The sequence below is a fragment of the Acomys minous genome (assembly GCF_964271855.1).
Source record: "Acomys minous genome assembly, chromosome: 9".
Lineage (NCBI taxonomy): Eukaryota > Metazoa > Chordata > Mammalia > Rodentia > Muridae > Acomys > Acomys minous.
In genome coordinates this window covers 70,915,499-70,936,733 of record NC_140490.1, presented here as the reverse complement: position 1 = coordinate 70,936,733, position 21,235 = coordinate 70,915,499, and the positions used below count along the sequence as shown (strand labels likewise).

Genomic DNA, 21,235 nt, shown 5'->3' with positions numbered 1-21,235 from the left:
TCTGTTCTTTTGGCATGATTTCTGGCATGCTTTTACTATCTGTAGAATGTTATTTCTTATTATAATAGCTTTGGATGGGAGTTGACCTAGATACATTTCTGTTGCTTAATTTTCTTGTGAAATTAGTCTTCAAAAACTCTTAGAAAGAGGTGGCCCAGGAGGGTGTTTCTGAATGCTCAGAGCGCCGTCTTTGTTACTTTTGTGCAGCAGAAGGAATAGAGAGAGGGAGATGAACTTGTGCGCGCAAACATTCATCAAAAATCATTTCCAAGTATTCTTTTTGCCCATAAAGCTAAACAAACACAAAATCCCGAGCCTCAGTGGACACAGCCTGTGAGCTGAGCTCCAGAGAATGATCTCTGGCTAGGTCACGCTGCCCTTTCAAGGCCTGAGAAGATCAATGTTTTCAAATTGTGAAACATGTTTCTGATGTCCACTTCCACCCCAGCTCTTACCTATGATCTTATTGAAAAGAAAAGAAAAAAAAAAAGAAAAAACAAAAAAGAAAAAGGAACACAATCAGTCCTAGGTATGGTGGAGGAGAAAGCTTATTATAGACAGGAGGGAGAGCACAGCCAAAGGCAGGGGCATCTGGGATAGACAGTCCAGGGTGCGCATGACCAGGCTGAGCTGAGCCATGTGGGGACAGAGGGCAGGAAAGGGAGAGAGGAGAGCAACAGAACTGGGCACAGAAGCAGCCAGGAGGCCCAAAGGCACAAACAGGGTGAATAACCAAAACTGTTGGACTATGTAGGGAAGAGCAGCCCAGGCCCCTGGACTAGAAAGTTCATGTTAGGAGCTGGGGTATGGCAGCCAGGATGGCCCTGTAACAGGTAGGGACTGAGGGATGCTGGGAAGGTCTGAAAACCAGGCCCTCTTTGATATATTAAATAGGCACATCAGCCATTTGTCCCCGGTTTGAAACCTAACATGATTCTCATTAGTAAACACTTTAGGATAATCTTGGAATCATCAGTTGGTAAGTGGTCAATGGAACCATTGTGGCCAGCAGGCAACAGAATGTCACACTCTGAGTGTCATAGCAGGACTTCATCTCTCTGTTTATCCATTCAGAAATTCTATCTCCATTAAATATGATAGTTAATGACCTGAGTAGTCTTAGGAAGAGGAAAGCAGCACACACACACACCCTGGAATACACAGCCCCGGAGCTGGCAACACGGCTAATTGGTCTCTCTGTGCTTCAAGGTACTCATTAACAGTTAGTGTTTAACAATACCTGCTCTGCCTGAGGTAGCTAGGGCAGCAAATAAAATGTCCTCAGCACATTGAAATGTACATTACAAATAACACTGGCCTTCAGAATCTTTAGGAAGGCCTTTAGGAAAGGAAAAGTCTTTAGCTTCAGCTGATCTGTTGACCACTCCTATGGCCTTGCCTCTCTCACCCTTGGTGTTCCTGCTTACAACGGCAGGGTAAAGACACTCACCAGCTTAGATGAGTCTGATGAGGGAAAAAAAACCTTCTTTCCCCTTTACAGTGGCTGTATTTTCTATTAACGTTGTGCTATTCCAAACCTTCATCCTCTTGATCTGTAGAAATATTCTTGCACCTGCCAGCTCACAAGCATGATCCAATAGCAAGGGTTCTGCTTTAGACCTTGTCTTCAGAGCTGGGGCTGTTGTTCATGATAGAAAAATTTGCCTAGCATACATGAGGTCCTGGGCTTGGGTCCAGTAAACACGCACGCACGCACACACGCACGCATGCACGCCTCATAGTACTTGCCTAAAGCATCCTCCGCTATCTGGTGATACTAAAAACAAAACAACACCGGCCATAATAAGCAGAAGTGTATTTGTCTTAGAGTTCTGGAGGCCTACGGTCCAAGTGGATGATCCGAGTGTCATGCTTCCTACTGCGTCATCCTGTAAAATGACATCAATCCATTCGCAGGGGCAATAACCTCTTATTAGGCCCCAGATCCCAACCCTGTGGCACGAGGACTAACTTCCTGACACAGGAACTTCAGGGACACATTAGAACCATAGTTGATTCCTATCAAAACTCCTGCACCTGTCACCACTCGGGTCGCAGTGGCAGTTGGGCTGCGATCTAATTGCACTTTCCTGGGTACGTCTATCTCTTTCCCAGAGGTGTTCTGTGTCCCTGCGCCTCATTCTCTCATGCTGAGCTTATACTTTAGCTCTGGGATCGCCCTCACTTTGCCCACATCCCCCAGCGCTCCAGCAGCCTCCTGATTTAGTGTCACAGAACCCGGTTGAAGAAAGAGATTGCAGAGAGGCCTGCTCTAAATGAGGACCCTGCAGCCGTTCGCTCTGAGTGGAGCAAAGCAATCATGGAAACATGCTCACGATGTTTCTCATCAAACCAAAGGAAGATGGATTTTCTCAGCCTCTCAGCCGGTAATGCAAGTTAATCAAAGAACACACTAATGTCATTTTTAAAATTGCTCTGCTCCAGGCGAAGCGACTTCAACATTAGCATTACTTTAAACATTTTCAAGATGCCTCCATCCTCACTTAATTACAAACTTCTCTTTAAAAATTCGTTAAACCGTATGATGAGGCAGCGAAAACAACCTAACGCCATGGTCCCATTTTCATTTATTTGTTTAATTTTTAATTCTTTTTCTTTCCTTTGTTTTTCTTCAGACAGGGGTTCTCTGTATAGCCTTAGCTGTTTTGGAGCTTGCTATGTAGGACAGACTGACCTGAAATCATAGGGTTCCATCTGCCTCCGAGCAGTGAGATTAAAGGTGTGTGCCACAATTTCTGGCATGGCCATATTGTCAGACAAAAAACGCAAAGTCCATGGAAGGAAAGACACTTACCCCAGGCCTGAGGTCAGTGAGCTGTTGCTAGAATCCAAGTCTCTTGAGTCCAGTGACGTCAGAATGTTTTGCTCCTCTCTCCACAGTAGTAACCCTCAAAAGGAGCAGCATAGAGGGGGAAGAACATGGGTTTTGAGCACTGTAGTGAGATAAAATTGACAGCATTACAAGTCATTGATTAGAGGTGTAATCATAGTGGCTTTCCATGTGTTCAGAGTTGTAGTCCACCACCATGGTTTCAGAACATTTTCTTTACAGTAGTGTCTTGGTTGTTGTTCTGTTGCTGTGACGAGGCATTGTGACCATGGCAAAGCTCATGAAGGATGGCATTTAACTGGGGCCTTACTTACAGTTTCAGAGGTTTAGTTCAGCAGACAGGGATGGCACTACAGCAGTTTTACATCCTGTTCTGCAGGCAGGAGGGGTGTGTGTGTGTGTGTGTGTGTGTGTGTGTGTGAGAGAGAGAGAGAGAGAGAGAGAGAGAGAGAGAGAGAGAGAGAGAGAGAGAGAGACAGACAGACAGACAGACAGACAGACAGACAGACAGACAGAGGAGACAGGGCCTGTCAATGAGCTTTTGAGACCTCAAAGCCCACCTCCAGTGACACACTGACACACTTTCCTCACAGAGCCACATTCGCCAGCATGACCACACCTCCTAATCCTTCTAATCCATATCAAACAGCTGGCGCCCTGGTGACTAAGCACTCAGCTTTATAAGCCTATGGGCCATTTACATCCAAACCATCACAACTATAAACTCCACACTCCTTAGCTACCATGCTCCAGCACCCAGCCTCCCCGGCACTTCAAATTGACATCAACGTCCTGTCTTTCATGTTTATCTATTACAGATATTTTATATACACTAAATATTTTATGTAAACTAAATGATACGATGGTGTTTGCTCTTTTGTGATTGACGTCTTTTGCCTAGCACAGAGGTTTCACTTTGCATAACTTTAAACATGCTTTTAGTATTAAATTCATGTCACATGCATCAGAGCTTCATTATTTTTTATAGCTGAATTTTCCAGTGAATACACATCAGTATTTCGGTTATCAGCCTGTTAGTTCATGAGCAGTTGAGGGACTGGAATAAACAATGTCACCATCAGTGTTTGAACCTGTATTCTTGTGCCGTGTAGAATTTCTGATTACTATCAACATGGTGTGTCTGTCTGTCTTTCTTTCTTTCTTTCTTTTTTTGTTTTTGTTTTTGTTTTTTTGTCTTTGTTTTTGTTTGTTTGTTTATCTTTTGTTTTTCAAGACAAGGTCTCTCTGTGTTAGCCTTGGCTGTCCTGGACTCACTTTGTAGACCAGGCTGGCGCGAACTCACAGGGATCTGCCTGCCTCTGCCTCCTGAGTGCTGGGATTAAAGGCATGCGCCACCACGCCCTGCAGTGTGTCTTTCTATTTGAGTCTTCTTTTTTAAAATGTATTTTATTAATTTATTCATACTACATCTTAATTGTTATCCCATCCCTTGTATCCTCCCATTCCTCCCTCCCTCCCATTTTCCCCTTCTCCCCTCCCCTATGACTGTGACTGAGGGGGGCCTCCTCCCCCTGTATATGCTCATAGGGTATCAAGTCTCTTCTTGGTAGCCTGCTATCCTTCCTCTGAGTGCTGTCAGGCCTTCTTTAACTTCTTTTATTAATACCATTTCAAAGAATATATCCGCATGTTTTAAAGAAAGCATCTCACGCTGTAGCCCAGGCAGCCTGGAACTCACTATGTAGCTCACATTGGCTTCAGAACTGTGGTGCTCCTTCCTTCATGTGCTGGGGCTAGAGGTGTGGGCTCCACACCGAACTGCTGGGTTTTGTTTTGTTTTATTGTCAAATTCCTTTATTTTGTCCAATTTATTTCTCTAAGTATTTAATTCTTTTTGATGCTATCATAAACAAAATAGTTTTCTTAGTTTCATTCTTATTTGCTCATTTCTGCTTCATAGAAAAACAATTAATTTTGCATTATTGATTTTTATCATGCAATGTCAATAAATTCATTCATTCATTCTCATAGTTTATTAGTGAGTTCCTTAGGGTTGGCTACCTCTATATTGATATCATCTGTGTAAAGACTTCTTTTGTTCTTTCTAATCTGGATTCCTTGCATTTCTCTTAGTTAACTCATTATCCAGTGGCTATTGCCACTGTAATGCTGAAAACAAATAGTGATACAGACATTCTCCTTTTCCTTATCTTATGGGGGAAGTGTCCTGGCTTTGGTCATTAGATATCACGTGAGCCTGGGAGTTCTGTGAATAGCCTTTATCGAATTGAAGACTTTTCCTTTAGTAACTCGTTAGGTTTCAGTGGGGTTCTTTTGCAGGGTGTGGAGGTATCGAGCATGGGTACAGTTTCCCATCAATATCTTCCTCGTCTATTAGATGATCATCTGGTCTCTGTTCTTTATTGATGTGGTGTGATATGATAGATGAGTCCAAATGTTACACCTTGGGACAAAGCTCACTTGGTCAACGTACAACTTTTTTACACATTGCTGTGTTTGATTTGTATCGTTTTGCTGAAGATCTTTGGGGTTATATTTATGAGATGTGGGGGATATATTTCTTGAAGAGATGATGTATTTTGATACTAGTCTCACAGAATAAGCACGCCTTTAGTCCCAGCACTCGGGAGGCAGAGGCAGGTAGATCACTGTGAGTTCGAGGCCAGCCTGGTCTACAAAGTGAGTCCAGGACAGCCAAGGCTACACAGAGAGACCCTGTCTCGAAAAACAAAAACAAAAACAAACAAACAAAAAAACAAAACAAAACCAAAACCAAAACAAAACAAAAGAAATATTCTTTGCCCTTCCATTTATTTATTTATTTATTTATTTATTTTGGAAGAGCTGTGCTGAGTTGGGAGGTATAGGTGGACCTTCCCCATCCTTTGAGAGTTTCTTTGGAGAAGCTTTAGATGACTGTTTCAGTCTCTCTATGTGCTGTATGTCCACTTAGTCTCAAGTCCAATTTGGTATCTTATGTCTTTCTGGGGATCTTCCTACTCTATCTATTTTTTGCTCTGCTGCTGCCATGTAATTCTTTGCTTCATTAAGCTCAGTGTCGATGTGGGATGTAGTTTTAACTGCTCTCTTCTAGAGAACAGCATGTTTGAAGTCTTATGCCTTGTTGTAAAATAAAAAACATGGCTGGCATATCTATTTTAATAGAAGATTTTAACCTTATTTACCAAGAAAATGGAAATACTAGGGAGAGTTCCCCACTTTGATTCTGTTATTACCTCACCCTCCCAGCTAGGCCTAGGTCACCTAGTTTAAGATATAATTTGGCAAAATAAAGTTTTATGTCAGGATTCAGTTTCTTCCAAGAACAGCAAGCCTGTCTGTAGATATCCTCAGATCCTAGGCTGAACCACTAGGGTTCCACAGTAGGCCCACAAGGTAGAGAAATGGACTTAACATGTTACGTTGTGCACCAAACTCCACTGAGTTCTCAGAAGGCAGGATGAGGTTGTTTTAGGGTCTCTATTGCTGCAATAAACCAATATGTGCAAGGACTACATGGGAATAAAGGCTTGATGTGGCTTACAATTCCATGGCACAGTCGATCATCAAAGGAAGTCAGGACAGGAAGTCACAGCAGGAACCTGGAGTCAGGACCGGAACAGAAGCAATGGGGGACCACTGGTTATTGGCTGCTTCACATGACTTGCTCAGTCCGCTTTCTTATATACCCCAGGGACACCTACCCAGGCATGGCCCCACCCGCCATGATCTGAGCTCTTCTATGTCAGCCATTAATCCAGTGAATGTTCTATGGGGTTCAATAAAGGCAAATATGGTGAAGGCATTTTCTCAGTCAAGGGTCCTTCCTGTAAGATGATTCTAACATGACAAGTTGACAAGAAAAAAAAAAGCCAGCACAGAGGGTGTCATGGGCTTATATATCTGCTGTCTGGGTTCTTAAACATTGATGTAGTTTAGCAGCACCTATAAAAGTGGGTCTTGTAGGCATAAGGTTACTCTGTAATTCCGGTGCTGATTTTTGTACACACTCCCATATCTAGCTGTAATCCTTGTTCTGATAATTTCCTGTCTCAACTTTGTATAAACACTGTTCCCCAGTTGCCCCCTGATATGCCAATAAATCAGCTTACAGCCACCTACTGAACAGGGGAAAGAATAGGGCTGGACTTCCTGCCAGCCAGGGGAGGAGGAAGAAGGGGATTCAGCCATTGAAGAGGCCCAGGAGAGAAGCCAAATTATCTTACAGGGTTAAAAGGAATAGAGTTAATAACTGCTCAGTCCTTGTTCTGTGAAGCTTGTTTGAATAATATAATACAGTCTCAATTATTTGTGTGGTATCTAGGTTATGAGAGAAACAGAGAAACAAACACAGTTTTGTTAAAAAATAAAATAATAACTATAGCAGAGTCTTCTTTTGCTCTATAGTAAAAAAAACTAATCAGCCAAGTTCAACTCATCCCTCAAATGAGTAGCAAAAAGGAGTACAAGCTGTGCTTCTTTTTAACTCTAAAAGATATCTTTTTAAATTTTTATTTGATTTTTTTCATACAGTGCATTTTGATTTTCTTATTTCTCCTCCCCAAACTCCTCCCAGATCCTCCCTATCTTACCTACCCATGCAATTTCAAGTTCATTCTCAAAACAAAACTACAAACAGGAAAAATCTTGCAACAATGAAAACTCAAAAAAGGATGATTAGGACACTTAAAACAAAAAGAAAATCAGTAAGATGAAAAAACTTTTTAAGTACACACACACACACACACACTCAAATCTGGTTTGTATTGGCCAGCTACTCCTGGGTACAAGTCTTTCCCAAGGACTAAACTTCCAAATGAAACTTCAGTGGAGTAAGCTGATACTTCCTTTCCCAACAGGCATCAATTACAAATAGTTTCTTGCTTAGGGTTGGGACTTTGTTTTCACTTGTCTTTGCTGTGATGTGTTCCAAGGTCTCTGACTCTCTACACATTGTCAGCTTGTGGGTATCTGTGATAATTATCCTCTATTGCAAGAAGCTCCTCTGATAAGCATTGAGCGATGCTCTATGTACTTAACAGTACGTGACTAGTATTAGTTTTCTTCTATGTTTATTTAGCAGAATAATAATATTGGTGTTCCCCTAGGCCCGTGTTCTATGTAGTGTCAGTTTCTTGGTCACTTTAGTAGCGTCATGTATGAGTTTCAGCTTATAGGATGTGCCTTAAATCTCATCTAAAATTGGCTGACTACTCCTATAATATATATGCCACTATTGCACCAGTATGTCTTGCAGGCAGATCACTGTTGTAGGTCACAGGATTTTCAGCTGAGAGAAGTTGTTTACTTCTCCTGCAACCAAGTAGTGCTTAAGCTCCTAACTGGGGACCAGCTCAATTTCTCCATGTTTGATGACGTAAGTAAGTTGTATCTTCGCCAATAGGGTCTTACCATCAGATTTTGGAGGATAACTAGTAACCTTGAAAATAACCCATGATGTTTGAATGAGGCATCTATGGGACTCCTTTAGCCAACAACTCAATAAAATATAACCCATTCCTAGCACTGAAAATTTTACTTGGTGGCAAAAGATAACTAGTTGTTCCCTCCATCCATTATGATGACGCCATTTGTTTTCTTTTCAAATATGTATATTTTTAGGAGGCTTCTACAGTGTATGTTTCCATGCAGGTTTTCAAAAATAAGGTTTAGTGTTATTCCTTCCCTATATCTCCTGCTTTATCGTGCCCTCGCATCCCCGTTGTGTTTAATCTTCCTGTCTAGTTTCCCCTTTGCCTGCTTGTAACACTCAACTCATTACCCCTTCCTTGGAAGATCCTCTCCTCCACCTTCCTGGTCCCTTACCAGCTACCTAACATCTGTGATTATTGAAATTGAAACACACATATCTAAAGTTAGAAGGCTGACATCCACATATAAAATAAAACATCCAATATTTGTCTTTTTTGGGTTTAGGTTACATCCCTCAAGATAATTGTTTCTAGCTCCATCCATTTATCTGAAAAATTGATGATTTAGTTTTTCTTAATAACTGAATAATATATCATTGTACAAATGGGCCACATTTTCATTATCCATTCATCAGTTGATGGATATCTAGGGTATTTTGAATTTCTGGCTATTATGAGTAGAGCAGCAATGAATGTGGGTGAGCAAGTATTTCTGTAGCATGGTGCAGAGTCTTTTAGGTATATTACCTAAGAATGGCATAGCTGGATCTTATGTCATGTAGGCTCAATTTTCTTAACAATTATTTTTTATTAAGATCTTATGACTTTCACACAAACTCTGGTGCCTCATATTTGACCATGTCCCCTGGAGGGGGAGACCTGGTGGCACTCAGAGGAAGGATAGCAGGTTACCAAGAAGAGACTTGATACCTTTGAGCATATTCAGGGGGTGGAAATCCCCCTCAGGAACAGTCATAGGGGAGGGGAATAAGGGGAAATGGGAGGGAGGGAAGAATGGGAGGATACAAGGGATGGGATAACCATTGAGATGTAACAAGAATAAATTAATTTTAAAAAATTTTAAAAAAGAACTTATTAACTGAGCATAACTCACTTATAACCCGACTAACCTAAATAAAAGGAAAAGAAGACTAAAGAACACAAGAACTGGGTATCAGTTCCTAGGAATGATTCTCCTGGAGTAATCAACAGGATTTCTTCTTGTGGAACCTGGGGCAACCAGAACCCAGACCTCAGCCAGAGCTTATAGCCCTGAAGCCTTCCCTTGAGTGGTTCTCTTTAGGAGCATCTTGAAGTGGAGCAATGAACAGCCAAAACTATCCCAAGTCTCCAAAGGCCCTACCTCCTGTTTTTGGCTCCCATTTATAGCACCTCTAAGAATTTGTTCAAGGATGTTTTTCATCTGGTAACAACCAATCTCCCCCACAAGGTGCTTCAACTTTTCAGGGGATAAACATCACCTGCTCTCTGACAAGTCTGTTCCTCATCCCATCCCTAGGATTCTAAACGACAAAAAAAAACCATGTTTATCTCTCCTTCAGTGTCATCTAAATTTTCAGCTTTCTAATTAACCTCCACATTTATTCCCATAACGGCAACAACCATTTGCACTCCCACCAGCAATGAATAAATATTGCCCTTTCCCTATATCCTCACCAATAGGTGCTGTTATTTTTTCTCATTGATCTTGACCATTCTGACTGGGATAAGATGAAATATCAAGTAGCTTTAATATGTATTTTCCCAGTAGTTAAATCTTTTGTTAGGTGCAACATCTTTTGTTTCTTGGCCATTTGTGTTTTATTTTTTTGAGTACTCTGTTTAGTTCTATACCTCATTTTTAAAGTGAGCTGCTTTCTTGATATTCAAGACCTAAGAACTTTGTATTTTCTAGATCCTAATTCTCTATCAGATGAGTAATTAGTAAAGCTTTTCCCCATTCTGCAGGCTGCCACTTTGACCTAATCATAATGTCCTTTACTATACAGAATTTTTTGCTTCATGAGGTCCCATGTATTAATTGTTGGACTTAATAGCTGTGCTATCCATGTTCTGTTCAGTAAGTCCTTTCCTGTGACAATAAATCCAAGTGCATTCCCTTCTCCTCTATCAAGTTTGGGGTATCTGGTCTTATGTTGAGGTCTTTGATCCATTTGGGGTTGACTTTTCTGCAAAGTGAGAGATATGTGTCTATTTGCATTTTGCACATGCAGCTATAATTTTTATCAGCATCATTTTTTGACAATGCCACTTTTTCCTCAATGTGATTTTTTTTCTATTTGTCAAAACTCAGGTGTCTTCAATTCAATTCTATTGATCAATATTTCTGTTTTTATGTACTACCATGCTGGGTTTTTTTATTACTATAACTCTATAGTATAACTTGGAATTGAGGGTGGTGATATATCCAGCAGTCTTTTTCTTATTCAGGACTGTTTTACCTATCCTTTAGTTTTTTGTGTTTCCATATGAAGTTGAAGCTTTTTAAAAATTTTCTGTGAAGAATTGTGTTGGAATTTTTTATGAGGATTGTATTGAATTCATAGATTGATTTTGGTAGGATGGCCATTTTCACAATATAAATCCTTCTGATACCAAGCAAGGGAGATCTTTCCATCTTCTGGTGTATATTTTTCAATTTCCGTTTTTTAGTGTCTTTAAGTTTACACTTGCATGGTCAATGTTATCTCAAGATATTTCATTTTCTGAGACTGTTGCAAAAAGTAGTTTCTCTGACCCTTTCTCAATATGTTTGTCACTCAACAAAAGAGATTCTAGCCAGCATTCTAATAATCCTTGCTGTAAATAAAGGAAAATGAAACCTATACCTTTATAACAATCTAATGATCTTCAAACATCTGCAGAAAAATGCTATTCCTGTGGTCTTGTGTGGGAAAGGTTATTTTTTTATAGGCAGGAGTGTTTTGCCTGCGTGCATGTGTATCACTTGTGTGCCTGACTCTTAAGGAGTGCAGAAGTGGCCATCTGATCCCGTGGATCTGGAGTTACAGCTGATTGTAAGTCACAATGTGGATTCTGGGAATTTAACTCAAGTCCCCTAGAGCCACTGCTTTGACCCCTAGAAGTGATCTTTTAATAGCCATGGCTACTTTAAAAGTATTGAACCTTTAAAACTAGTACTCAGTCTTTAGCTAACCATTGGGCCTTAGTTCTCTGTAGAGACAAACTCTTGTGTTCTAAGCTGTGATAACAAAATGTATCCTATTCACCTTTTTTATTTTTCTTAGAAAAGCTGTTCTTGAAAACCTCCTGCTATTTCTTGGTTGAGACATTTGGATCAGACATCATAAAACTGTGAGTATGGTGAACATTTCTGACTCACTTGCTGGCACAGGGCACAGGGCAGAGGGCACAGGGCACAGGGCACAGGGCACAGGGCACAGGGCAGCTTTCTGCCTACTGTACTTAATGAGAAGGTTTTGTCCTGCTTTCCTTGTCACCACTAGCAGAGGGAGACTGACACCAGATTCTGATGCTGTCACTCCCTCCGATAGAGAGAGGCCCCTCTAGAAGTGCGGTGTGGAAACCTGCCTTCATTTCTTCCCAAGCACTTTCCACATGATATTTACAACTCTATACTGCCCACTGACACGTGATTGACTCTGGCTCCAGCTCTCTATCCTCCAGGGTTCCTGGCCTATTGCTATCTAGCCCCTCTGTGTCATCGCCATCTGGTTCCTTGTTTTCTCAATCTTGATTTTCTCTGCTTTGACCACACTTTGTGGCACTGGATAGAACCAGTGACATTCATATTTACCACACTCTCTTGACGATGGTCCATAGTACCCAACTTGAGGTCACAATCTTCACACTAGAAAGCCAGGTGCAGTCACTGGTCCAGGCCATCCGTCCCCAGGAAGCCAAGTAAATGGGCATATTAATAGTAAAATGTAGAAAGGGAGGTTTGTCCAGTTCATCTTCTGCTCTGAAGTGAGACGAAACTTTAAATAGAGGGCCAACGATATGAATGTCTAAGCTGGCCACAGTTGGCCCAGCCATTGACCCATCATTTTCTGGGCTTCAGTCTCCCTCTGTGCAGCATTCTAACAAGTGCTGAGAACTGTGGAATCTCTCTTCCAGGAAACAAGGGTCTCCTCTCACTACAGCCAGGCTTCCAGTCTTTTCCTCCTCCCAGAATCGGATTCCTAGGGAAATTCTCATCACTGGGGTGCATTTTTTTTAATAGTCCACTAGTCATATTGAAGGACACAAGTGTTTCTTTAGAGTAGCTTCATTTCTGTCCAGCTTACATCCATATATGGTTTTCTTATGTTTGTAACTTAGGTATTTACTCAGTTAGTTTGAATTATATAGCATGTACCAAAAGCCACACCCCGTTGATGACCAACTGAGTCTAAACTTACAGATTCTTTAACTTGCCCACTTCCATGAACATCAACCCAGATTCTGTATTCATCCTTTGCTCAATGCACTTTTACATGTGTGTGTGTGTGTGTGTGTGTGTGTGTGTGTATGTGTGTGTATGTGTGTGTGTGTGTGTGGTGTGTATCTACACGCCAGGAAGATGGCTTAGCAGATAAAGGTAGTTACCACATAAGCCAGACTACCCAAATTTCTGGGACCCACATAAAGGTTGAAGGAGAGAACTGATTCCATACACTTGTCTTTTGACCTCCATACCTGTGCCATGGCACAAACCCCTCATCACGCACATGTACATAATAATAATAACCATATGTATGCATATATGACATAATATGTATTATGTATAATCTTTAAAATATATATTTTAGTTCTTTACATGGTTTCACATTTTATATACCATCTCATATACTCATATAGTTTTGTCATCATATAGCACAGTCACTCTAACTGTGTGATACTGAGCATGTGCTCTCCCAGTAATGGCCAGGCAGGTTGTTTTCTGGATCCTTCCTTCTATGTAGAACTCTTCTGAATATTCCTATAATGAATATGTCATTAGCCTGAGGGTTGGACGCATAATGGTGATGCTCAAAAGACAGTGACGCCCTCTACAATAGTGTAGCCTAGAGCCAGAGAAATGTAAAATTATACAGACCTGGGGGATAATCAGTGCTGCTTGTGTGCCTGTCTATATTGATACTGAGCTTATCTGTTACCCGAAGTGGTTTGTTCTGGACTCTGACTGTGAGTGCGGCAGGGACTGTACCCTTTACACAGTGTTCCAATTATTGTCATGGCCTATGAATTAAAGTCAGGCCTGTGGGCTTGCTAGCTGTCCTTAAATTTCAAATTTTACCAATTTCCAGGAAAAAAAATAGTGTCATTTGAATTCAAACCTAACTGTGATATTCTCTTACGTAATATTCTCCAGACACACACTTCCTTCTCAGAGTCTGGCCTCATACACGAGATTTCCGTGAACTGGTCCTGACATCCTGACAGCCCTTCAAACTCATCATCCCTTGCTACCTCACAGTGCGCCACACGCCACAGTGGCTTGTTCACACCATGGGTGGGTTTTGCCTAAAGACTTTTATAGTTTGTTTCCTGTGTTTCATACATCTAAATCCTATCCAGGCTCATCACCCTACTATTTAGAACCCTAGCTCCCAGTCAGCTCTTCTAGAAGTTTCCCTGATCCTCTCCAAGCGAATATGGACATTCACTCCTCTCACAAATAAGCAAACACACACACACACACACACACACACACACACACACACACACTCACAGATACACAAACAGCATGCTGTGCCAACCGCTAAAACAGCACCTAGGACATGTGCTTGTAATTTAATTACCACTGTACTGTCCCTGCTAAGTTGACAGCTTTCAAAATCCTAGGACTACATTTGTAATCCTAGGACTCTATGTGTATTTCCAGGTAGTCAGCAAAATCTGGACTATCTGTCACAGGAAGGGTGGAAATGAAGTGGGGGAAGGGAAGGAAACAAAGATGGATAGGCGATTTTGCAGAAAGACAGATAAAATGAATGGTTCTGCCCACCACGTGTTTGCCCACAAAAGCCTCAGCACCCTGTCAGTGCCAGCACCCTGCTCTCACTAGCACTGTCAGCACTAGCACCTGTCAGCTCCAGGGTCCTATCCATGTGAGCGCACTGTCAGGACCAGCGCACTGTCAGCAGCAGCATCCTCTCAGTGCCTGCGCCCTGTCAGCTCCGTGCCAATGGGGATCTCTCCTTGCAGGCATCCTCATCTTGCACCTTCTTTTAAACAGTGAGAAAGAGCTTTGAGTTGATTCAGTTCCTGAAAAATGACAACCCCATGATTTAATTTTACCTGAATAGCTGCCTTCCAATATTAAATGCATTTCCTGACCTGGAGGGCATTCTTCCTGTTATCTCATACGAGTCAGTTCTTAATAATTCATGGACTAATTATGGAGCAATTGCATTTTCTATCCACAGAAATAGCCAATAGGATTCTATAAAGAAAGAAAGAGGCCGTGAAATAAGACATTCCCTCCAAAACTTTCCACTTGGTGTCTTGATCTATTTGAAATTTTATTTTAAAAGGGAAAACCTGATACTGGAAAAAATTTAAAAACAACATCACTTTCCCCCACATGCATCTGGAGACTTGGAGTACAAGATCAAGGCACCAGCAGGTTAGATGCCTGATAGGGTCTGCTCTTGGCTTCACAGATACTGCTTTTTAGTGAGTTTTTTCTTTTCTTTTGTTTTTTGGGGGGGCTGTAAATTCTTGAGATAAAATGAGCAAAGAAGTTCCTTGGGCCTCCTCTCTAACGGGAACTGATGTCATTTAGAAGATGAGCCCCAACATGTCCTACTTCTTAGCATGCTTCATGAAGATCATATGTTAACATGGAAGTGTTGGAGGAGCAAGTGTGCGGCCGGGGGTTGCAGGATGAGGCTATCTAGGTAGAAATCCGTCCTAGGCAGGATCTAGATGCAACATCCCCTATCTGGTCCTGACCTCCACTTTCCCAACGCTGCTTCAGAAACTGTGGGACCTCTTAGTCTCATCTTGCTTCCTGGTACTTACTGTTGCACCCCTGTAAGTCACAAATCCCTGTATCCCAGGTCCGGTAACCCTCAGAGACCAGGAAAGCACAATGTCTTAGTAAGAAGACTAAAAAGCAGAAATTATAATAACTATGGTTTAGCTTAAACTTAATGCCTTTTATTGACATAAAAAATACAAAGCATTTTAACTATGTTCTTCACAAAGTGATTACAGAGTTGATTAGACTCAAACAGGTATAGTGGCTCACACCTGTGTTCCAGCTCCTACAGGGTAAGGGAAGCTCCTTCTGTGAGTTCAGGGCTAGCCTGGTCTACATATCAAGTTCCAGGTCAACCAGAATTACACAGTGAGAAAAAGAAAAAAACCCCACAAGATTTCCCAGAAAGGGAGAGGCCATGATCATGAATTTTCCCAGAGTGCCATTCACCAACCGCAATGTGGATGTGCTCAGCCCTGAGGTTTCCTCAAATGTGAGAAAGCATAATTTGTGACAGTGGAGGACCTTGTTTACCTTGTCCCTGTTATAAAAACAAACAAACATTTTTTTTTCAAAAAACACAAAAAAATCAAAGGTTCACAATAAAGACTAATAAAAGAGTGAAGCTGAAGGCCAGAAGAAAGACATCCAAGGGCCTGCCACTGGGTGGCCAGCCCATGGTGGCCAGAAAAAAAGACACCCAAGAGCCTGCCCCTGGCCGGCCAGCCCATGGTGGCCAGAAGAAAGACACCTAAGCATCCACCCCAACCATGCTGTTTGGGCTGTCTGAAGAAATACACCCAAGCACCTGCCACTGAAGAAAGACACTCACGTGCCTGCTGCAGGCATCACTATGATGAATGAATGTGTGATGGGGAAATGGGAAAACAGAGTATGTGGTAGACAGATGTGAGCTCATATGCTATGGAAAAGGTGGACCTGGAGACTTGAGGTAGTGAGGAACAGCCAGCTATGAGGAGACCATGGTGAAGTGCTGGCCCTGCCTGCCACCAAGGACTGTCTTTGGATCTGTGATCTGGGGTCTGTGTCAATGTCTGGGGCCCAAGTTACCACCAAAAGCCAAGTGGATGTCAATGGTCTGGTCTGCCACCAGAGACCATGTGGGTCGCTGAGGGCCATGCTGCCTATGGGGGACACGCTGATGTGAGTGGCTTGTGCCACTAAGGGTATGGGGACATCTGGGCCCATGCTGCTGCTGGGGGCCATGTCTGGGTCTGTGGTCCTATGGCAGCTGGGGTCTGTGTTGATGTCCAAGGTCAGTATTACCACCAAACGCCATGCAGGTGTCCTTGGTCTGGAGTGCTGCCTGAGGCACTGTACTGAGATGGCCCCACCCTTCACCTGGGCAGCACAGTAGAGATAACCCAATGGCAGGATAAGCATGAACCAGCCACAAAGTCTGAGCTCAAGAGAGCTGGCCCCACACCTAGACTGCTATGGGGTGGCTTGGATGAGAGAGAGATGCCTCCCCGAGTCCCTCACCACTTGTGGCAGGCAGGAGAGCTGCCCCTGACACTGAGAGCAGGAGAGCTCTCCTTGTCCCTCACTGGCTGCAAACTTGGAAGAGCAGGCCCTGCACCTCCCCTGGGCAGCGCAGTAAACCTGACCTTGGTCGCAGAGGTGCAGGTGAACAAGGGATGGCCTCGGGAGAACTGATCCTGTCCCTTGTCGGCTGGAGGGTGGCATGAGCAAGGGAGAGATGCTGTCCCTTCCTCACCCCTCACTGCCTGCAGCAGGTGGAGAGCTGGCCCAGAGATCATGAAAGTGGGAGAGCAGGCCCTGCCCTTTACCTGGGCACCACAGTAGAAGTGGCCAGCTATGGCATTGGATGAGCTAGCTGGAACAGTGCTAGAAAGTTCCACCTGGTAGTAGGGGTGCAAGAGAGCTGGCAGGCTAACCAACTCAGCTACTGCCCAGGTCCAGATCCAGAAAATAAGCTGGCCAACAGCAACATCCAACCCATTTATGATCTGCTAAAGCATGTGAAAGGGGCCAGCCCTGCAGATCCAAAGCTGAAGGACCTCCACGACACAGGGCAGCAACAGGATGTCCAAAAGGAGTCCTGGTGAGGATCCAGTATTGGCAGTGTAGCAGAAGCCAGAGAGAGGCCTTGGACCACACCAATGACTCATTACAATGAACCATTGCAAGTAAAGATATGTGGGCAAAAAGGTGCACACTACGACACACTACAGCTTCCATGCCAAGATTTTTAAAAAATTATTATTCTATCTTCTTTTTGTTTCCTTTTGGGGGGAGGTTGTAAGTATGGAAGGCGGATACAGAGGGATGGGGAAATGGGTGAGACTGGAAGGCATGATGTCAAGGTCACAAAGAATCAATAAACATTTAAAAAAAGAAAGAAAAGAAGGAAGGGAGGAAGGAAGGAAGGAAGGAAGGAAGGAAGGGCGAAGCCAATTCTTCCAAATGAGGAATGTTGGAGATTGGTCTGATGCATTTTGATGCTAGTTACTGCTTGCTGTCTCTGTGCCCCAAGACTGCTATGTAATGTTGCCTAAGGAACTTCCTGTCTGACCAATAAAGGGCCATCATGCCTGGGCAGGGAAAATAGGATAGGCGTGGCTAAGTTTCTGGGGCTTGGGAAGACAGAAAGAATCTTGGGAAGGAGAGGAGAGTGGAGAAAAGGAGGAAGGAGAAGGTCACACCGTAAGTTAGAAAAAGGAAGAAGCACATGGCCGGCATGGATGGAGGATTCGGCCCAGATGAAGAACACTAGCAAGTATTTGGGATTAGGGATGGGAGGTAGCTTGATAGAAACTATTAGAAGCAGATGGCATGGGATTGAGGCAGGTCTCCCATACCTGCCCAAATACGGGATTGTAGTTTAGGGAATTAATATCTACCCTGCCCCAAGTTAAGTAAGGCTATTTTAAAATATAACAGGTGTCTGTGTCTTCATTGACTGCCAGCAGGTTAGAAAATACCACCATAATAACAATTATAAGCCTGATAATAAACATTATTAGGCCATATTGATAAATTAGCCGCTACAGAGGTAGGCTCCCTCCCCAGCCCCATTTCCCCCCCCCCCCCCCCCCCCGCTAGTGGGTTCAGGTAAGGCCTCTTTTCAGGAGTGCCTACATTCAGACATCATACTTTACCTCTGGATCTTACATTATTTCTGTCTTCCCCTCTGCAGAGGTTCCCTAGCCTGAGAAGAAGGTTTTAATAAAGATATTCCATTTAGAATTGAGTGCTCTGAGGTCTCTCATGGTCTTCATGTTGTCTGGTTGTGGGTCTCTAAGTTAATTTCCATCTACTCCAAGAAGCTTCTCTTACTAAAATTGAGTGACACATTGACCTGATAATAGCAATTGCTTAATAATAACCTTTAATGTAAATGGCCTTATATGAATTATGGACTGGATACAACCAATAGTTTTATCCTTAAAACTCACAAAACTAAGCAGGATATCCAAAAATTGAGAATTAAAGATTGGAAAACAACCTACCAAACAAATAGAAGCTGAATCTAAGCTGTTCTGATTCTCGTGTCTAATAGAGTAGTCTGTAAACCAAAGCTAGTTTAGAGAGAAAATGTCTATGGCATATTAGTAAAGGGAACAATTCATCAAGATGGTATGGTTACTATAAATATGCGTGCCCCACTCCTGGGGACCCATTGTCTTTCCATTGAACACTAAAGGGCATAAGCGTGTGTTCTAACACAGTAATAAGTGAAGGCTTCAAATACCTCACTCTCACATCTAAATATGTTTTTAAAATTAAAAAACCAGAAAATAAGCTTTATAACTAAAGTATACCACACATCAACAAAATTTAAGCTACCTATAGAACTTGCCTTGCAATGAGTAGGAAATAAGCATTCTTTACAGTAATAGGGACTAAACATTTTCCTCACAGACACATAGACAACTTTCCAAACTGTTCACAATAGAATCCTCAAAAGCAAGCCTTATGCTACACATAATAACTGAAATAATTACTGGTATCCTACAAAACCACAGTGGAATAAAACTGGAAAGCAATAGCATTGCCAGTCTCAGGCAATACACAAATACCTGGAGACTGAACACTACCATTTTAAATGAACCATATGCTATGGAAGAAAACCAGGGAAGAAATTTTTTAAATTTCTAAATTAGATGAAAATGCAAGTACAGCCTACCAGGGCCTCTGGGATACATATAAGAGCCTGTGCCTCTAAATTATTGTATTTCTTAAAAATCAGAGAGATCTCAAAAATAATCTAATGATATACTTCAAGGCACTAGAAAAATTAGAAACCAAACCCAAATGGAACACACAGAAAGAAGAAACATCATGGGAGATCCATAGCAAGACTAGGCAGCTACTAAACGTCTCCCCAAAAGAAAATCCTAAATCTAGACAGATTCACGTTAAATTCTACCAAAACGTTAAGGAAGATCTAAAGCAAACAATTCTTAAATATCATTGGTGATCCAGTGGAATTGACTAGACTCACTCCCATTACCTTCAAGGCCCATTGCCTGAGTCAACTGTGACTTCTCACTTAGATCAGCCTCTCCTCAATGCCTGCTCATTTCCTCGGCAAGTGTCACAGGTACCATATTGGTCTTTCCCATATCCTGGAGACTCCATCGCAAATTAGCTTTCACCGTATCATACACAGCCTATTCATGAGTCTATGTTAGTGATCTGACCCTTCTATTTGTTGTCTGACCTTGGTGCCTTTCTAGGGTCTTGGTACAAGGTTTTATGACTCCATAGCTAGTGTGTTGTGCATGCGAACAACACCCAAGTTCTGTTGCCAGTTTAAAATGTAACCCAGCCCCCTTGGACCACAGCCGCAGCAGTGTATAAGTAGATGGGTGGACCTAGAAAAAGACTTCCCTAGGCTGCTCTTGTTTTCGGAATAATAACTTGAAGTCTGTATATTTTTAGATGCCTTCTTTTAAAATGAATTTGTATTGTTATACCCTGGAGCTTTCAATAGATGGGCTCTTGACACCTTTCCTGAAAATAAACTCGTATTTAGTGCTATTCTAACAATTAAAGATGCTTTGTCCACAACCAACTTTACTTCAACGGTAAGCTCTCTCACATTCCTTCCTTCATCAGTCTGAATATTTTCATCATTCTGCTTTGAACTCTAAACCTCACTAAATGCGGAGAGCAATAACCGCACCACAGCCTGAATGAAATAACGACATTTCCTCCACTACACAATTTATTTCATTACTTTTGAATTCAGCCTCACTCATATTGTAGGGGATGGACAAAAACCCAGCCAGAGTATTTGTTAGAATATAGTATAAATGATCATTAACCTGCTTTCAGGTAGTTCTTACTCCTCTTTGAAGCCTTAAAAATAGCCTTTTCTGACTCACTCCATTTCTATAAGCCTTCTTGTCGTCCACACTTGCATAAGAGTTACCCATTACTCTCTGTTCCCTCTATCCCACAGCTCTAACTCTTGTACATTTCTCTTATAAACAAGTTCAGAAGGCCTGTGAGCTACATGGTCAGGAAGTCACAGCAATGAACCCACTTCTCCATAACAATTTTTTCTGTGTTAGTTACTTTTTCTTGTTGCTCTGCCCAGATACCCGGGCAGAAGCAACTTAAGGGAGAAGGAATGACTTTGGCTCGCGGTTTGGAGGGATACAGTTAGTAACTGTAGTGAAAGCATAAGTCAAGGTCATGTTGCATCTTTGGGTGATAGGCAGAGAGAGGTGGGGGCTGTTAGTGCTCACATGCTGTCTCCCTTTGCCTTTCTCATTAAGTCTTGACCCCAGCCCATCAGACAGCACCACTCTGCAACCTCTCTGTGAATGGCCTCATGGAGGATGCTTCTCCTAGATAATTTTAAGCCTATAAGCTTGACAATGAAGATGAACCATCACACTTTGTTTCACCTCCTTCGAATCCAGACACAACCACAGTATTTGAAGATCACTGTCCTTATAACATCTCCCAGAAAAGAATCAAGTCATTAATAATGTTTTTCCT

At 42.2% G+C, this 21,235-nt stretch overlaps 1 protein-coding gene across 2 annotated transcripts in view; it reads left to right on the top strand.

The window, feature by feature from the left end:
- The window catches only part of AOAH (acyloxyacyl hydrolase), a 228,933-nt gene that overhangs the window by 25,586 nt on the left and 182,112 nt on the right, over nt 1-21,235 (top strand). For both annotated transcript variants that reach the window (XR_014782173.1, XM_084796996.1), the window contains exon 3: nt 11,535-11,601. Coding sequence is in view for 1 of the 2 variants with exons in the window: in XM_084796996.1 (XP_084653122.1) it covers nt 11,535-11,601 (67 nt within the window). In the remaining variant the exon portion in view is untranslated. The remainder of the gene's footprint in view (nt 1-11,534; nt 11,602-21,235) is intronic.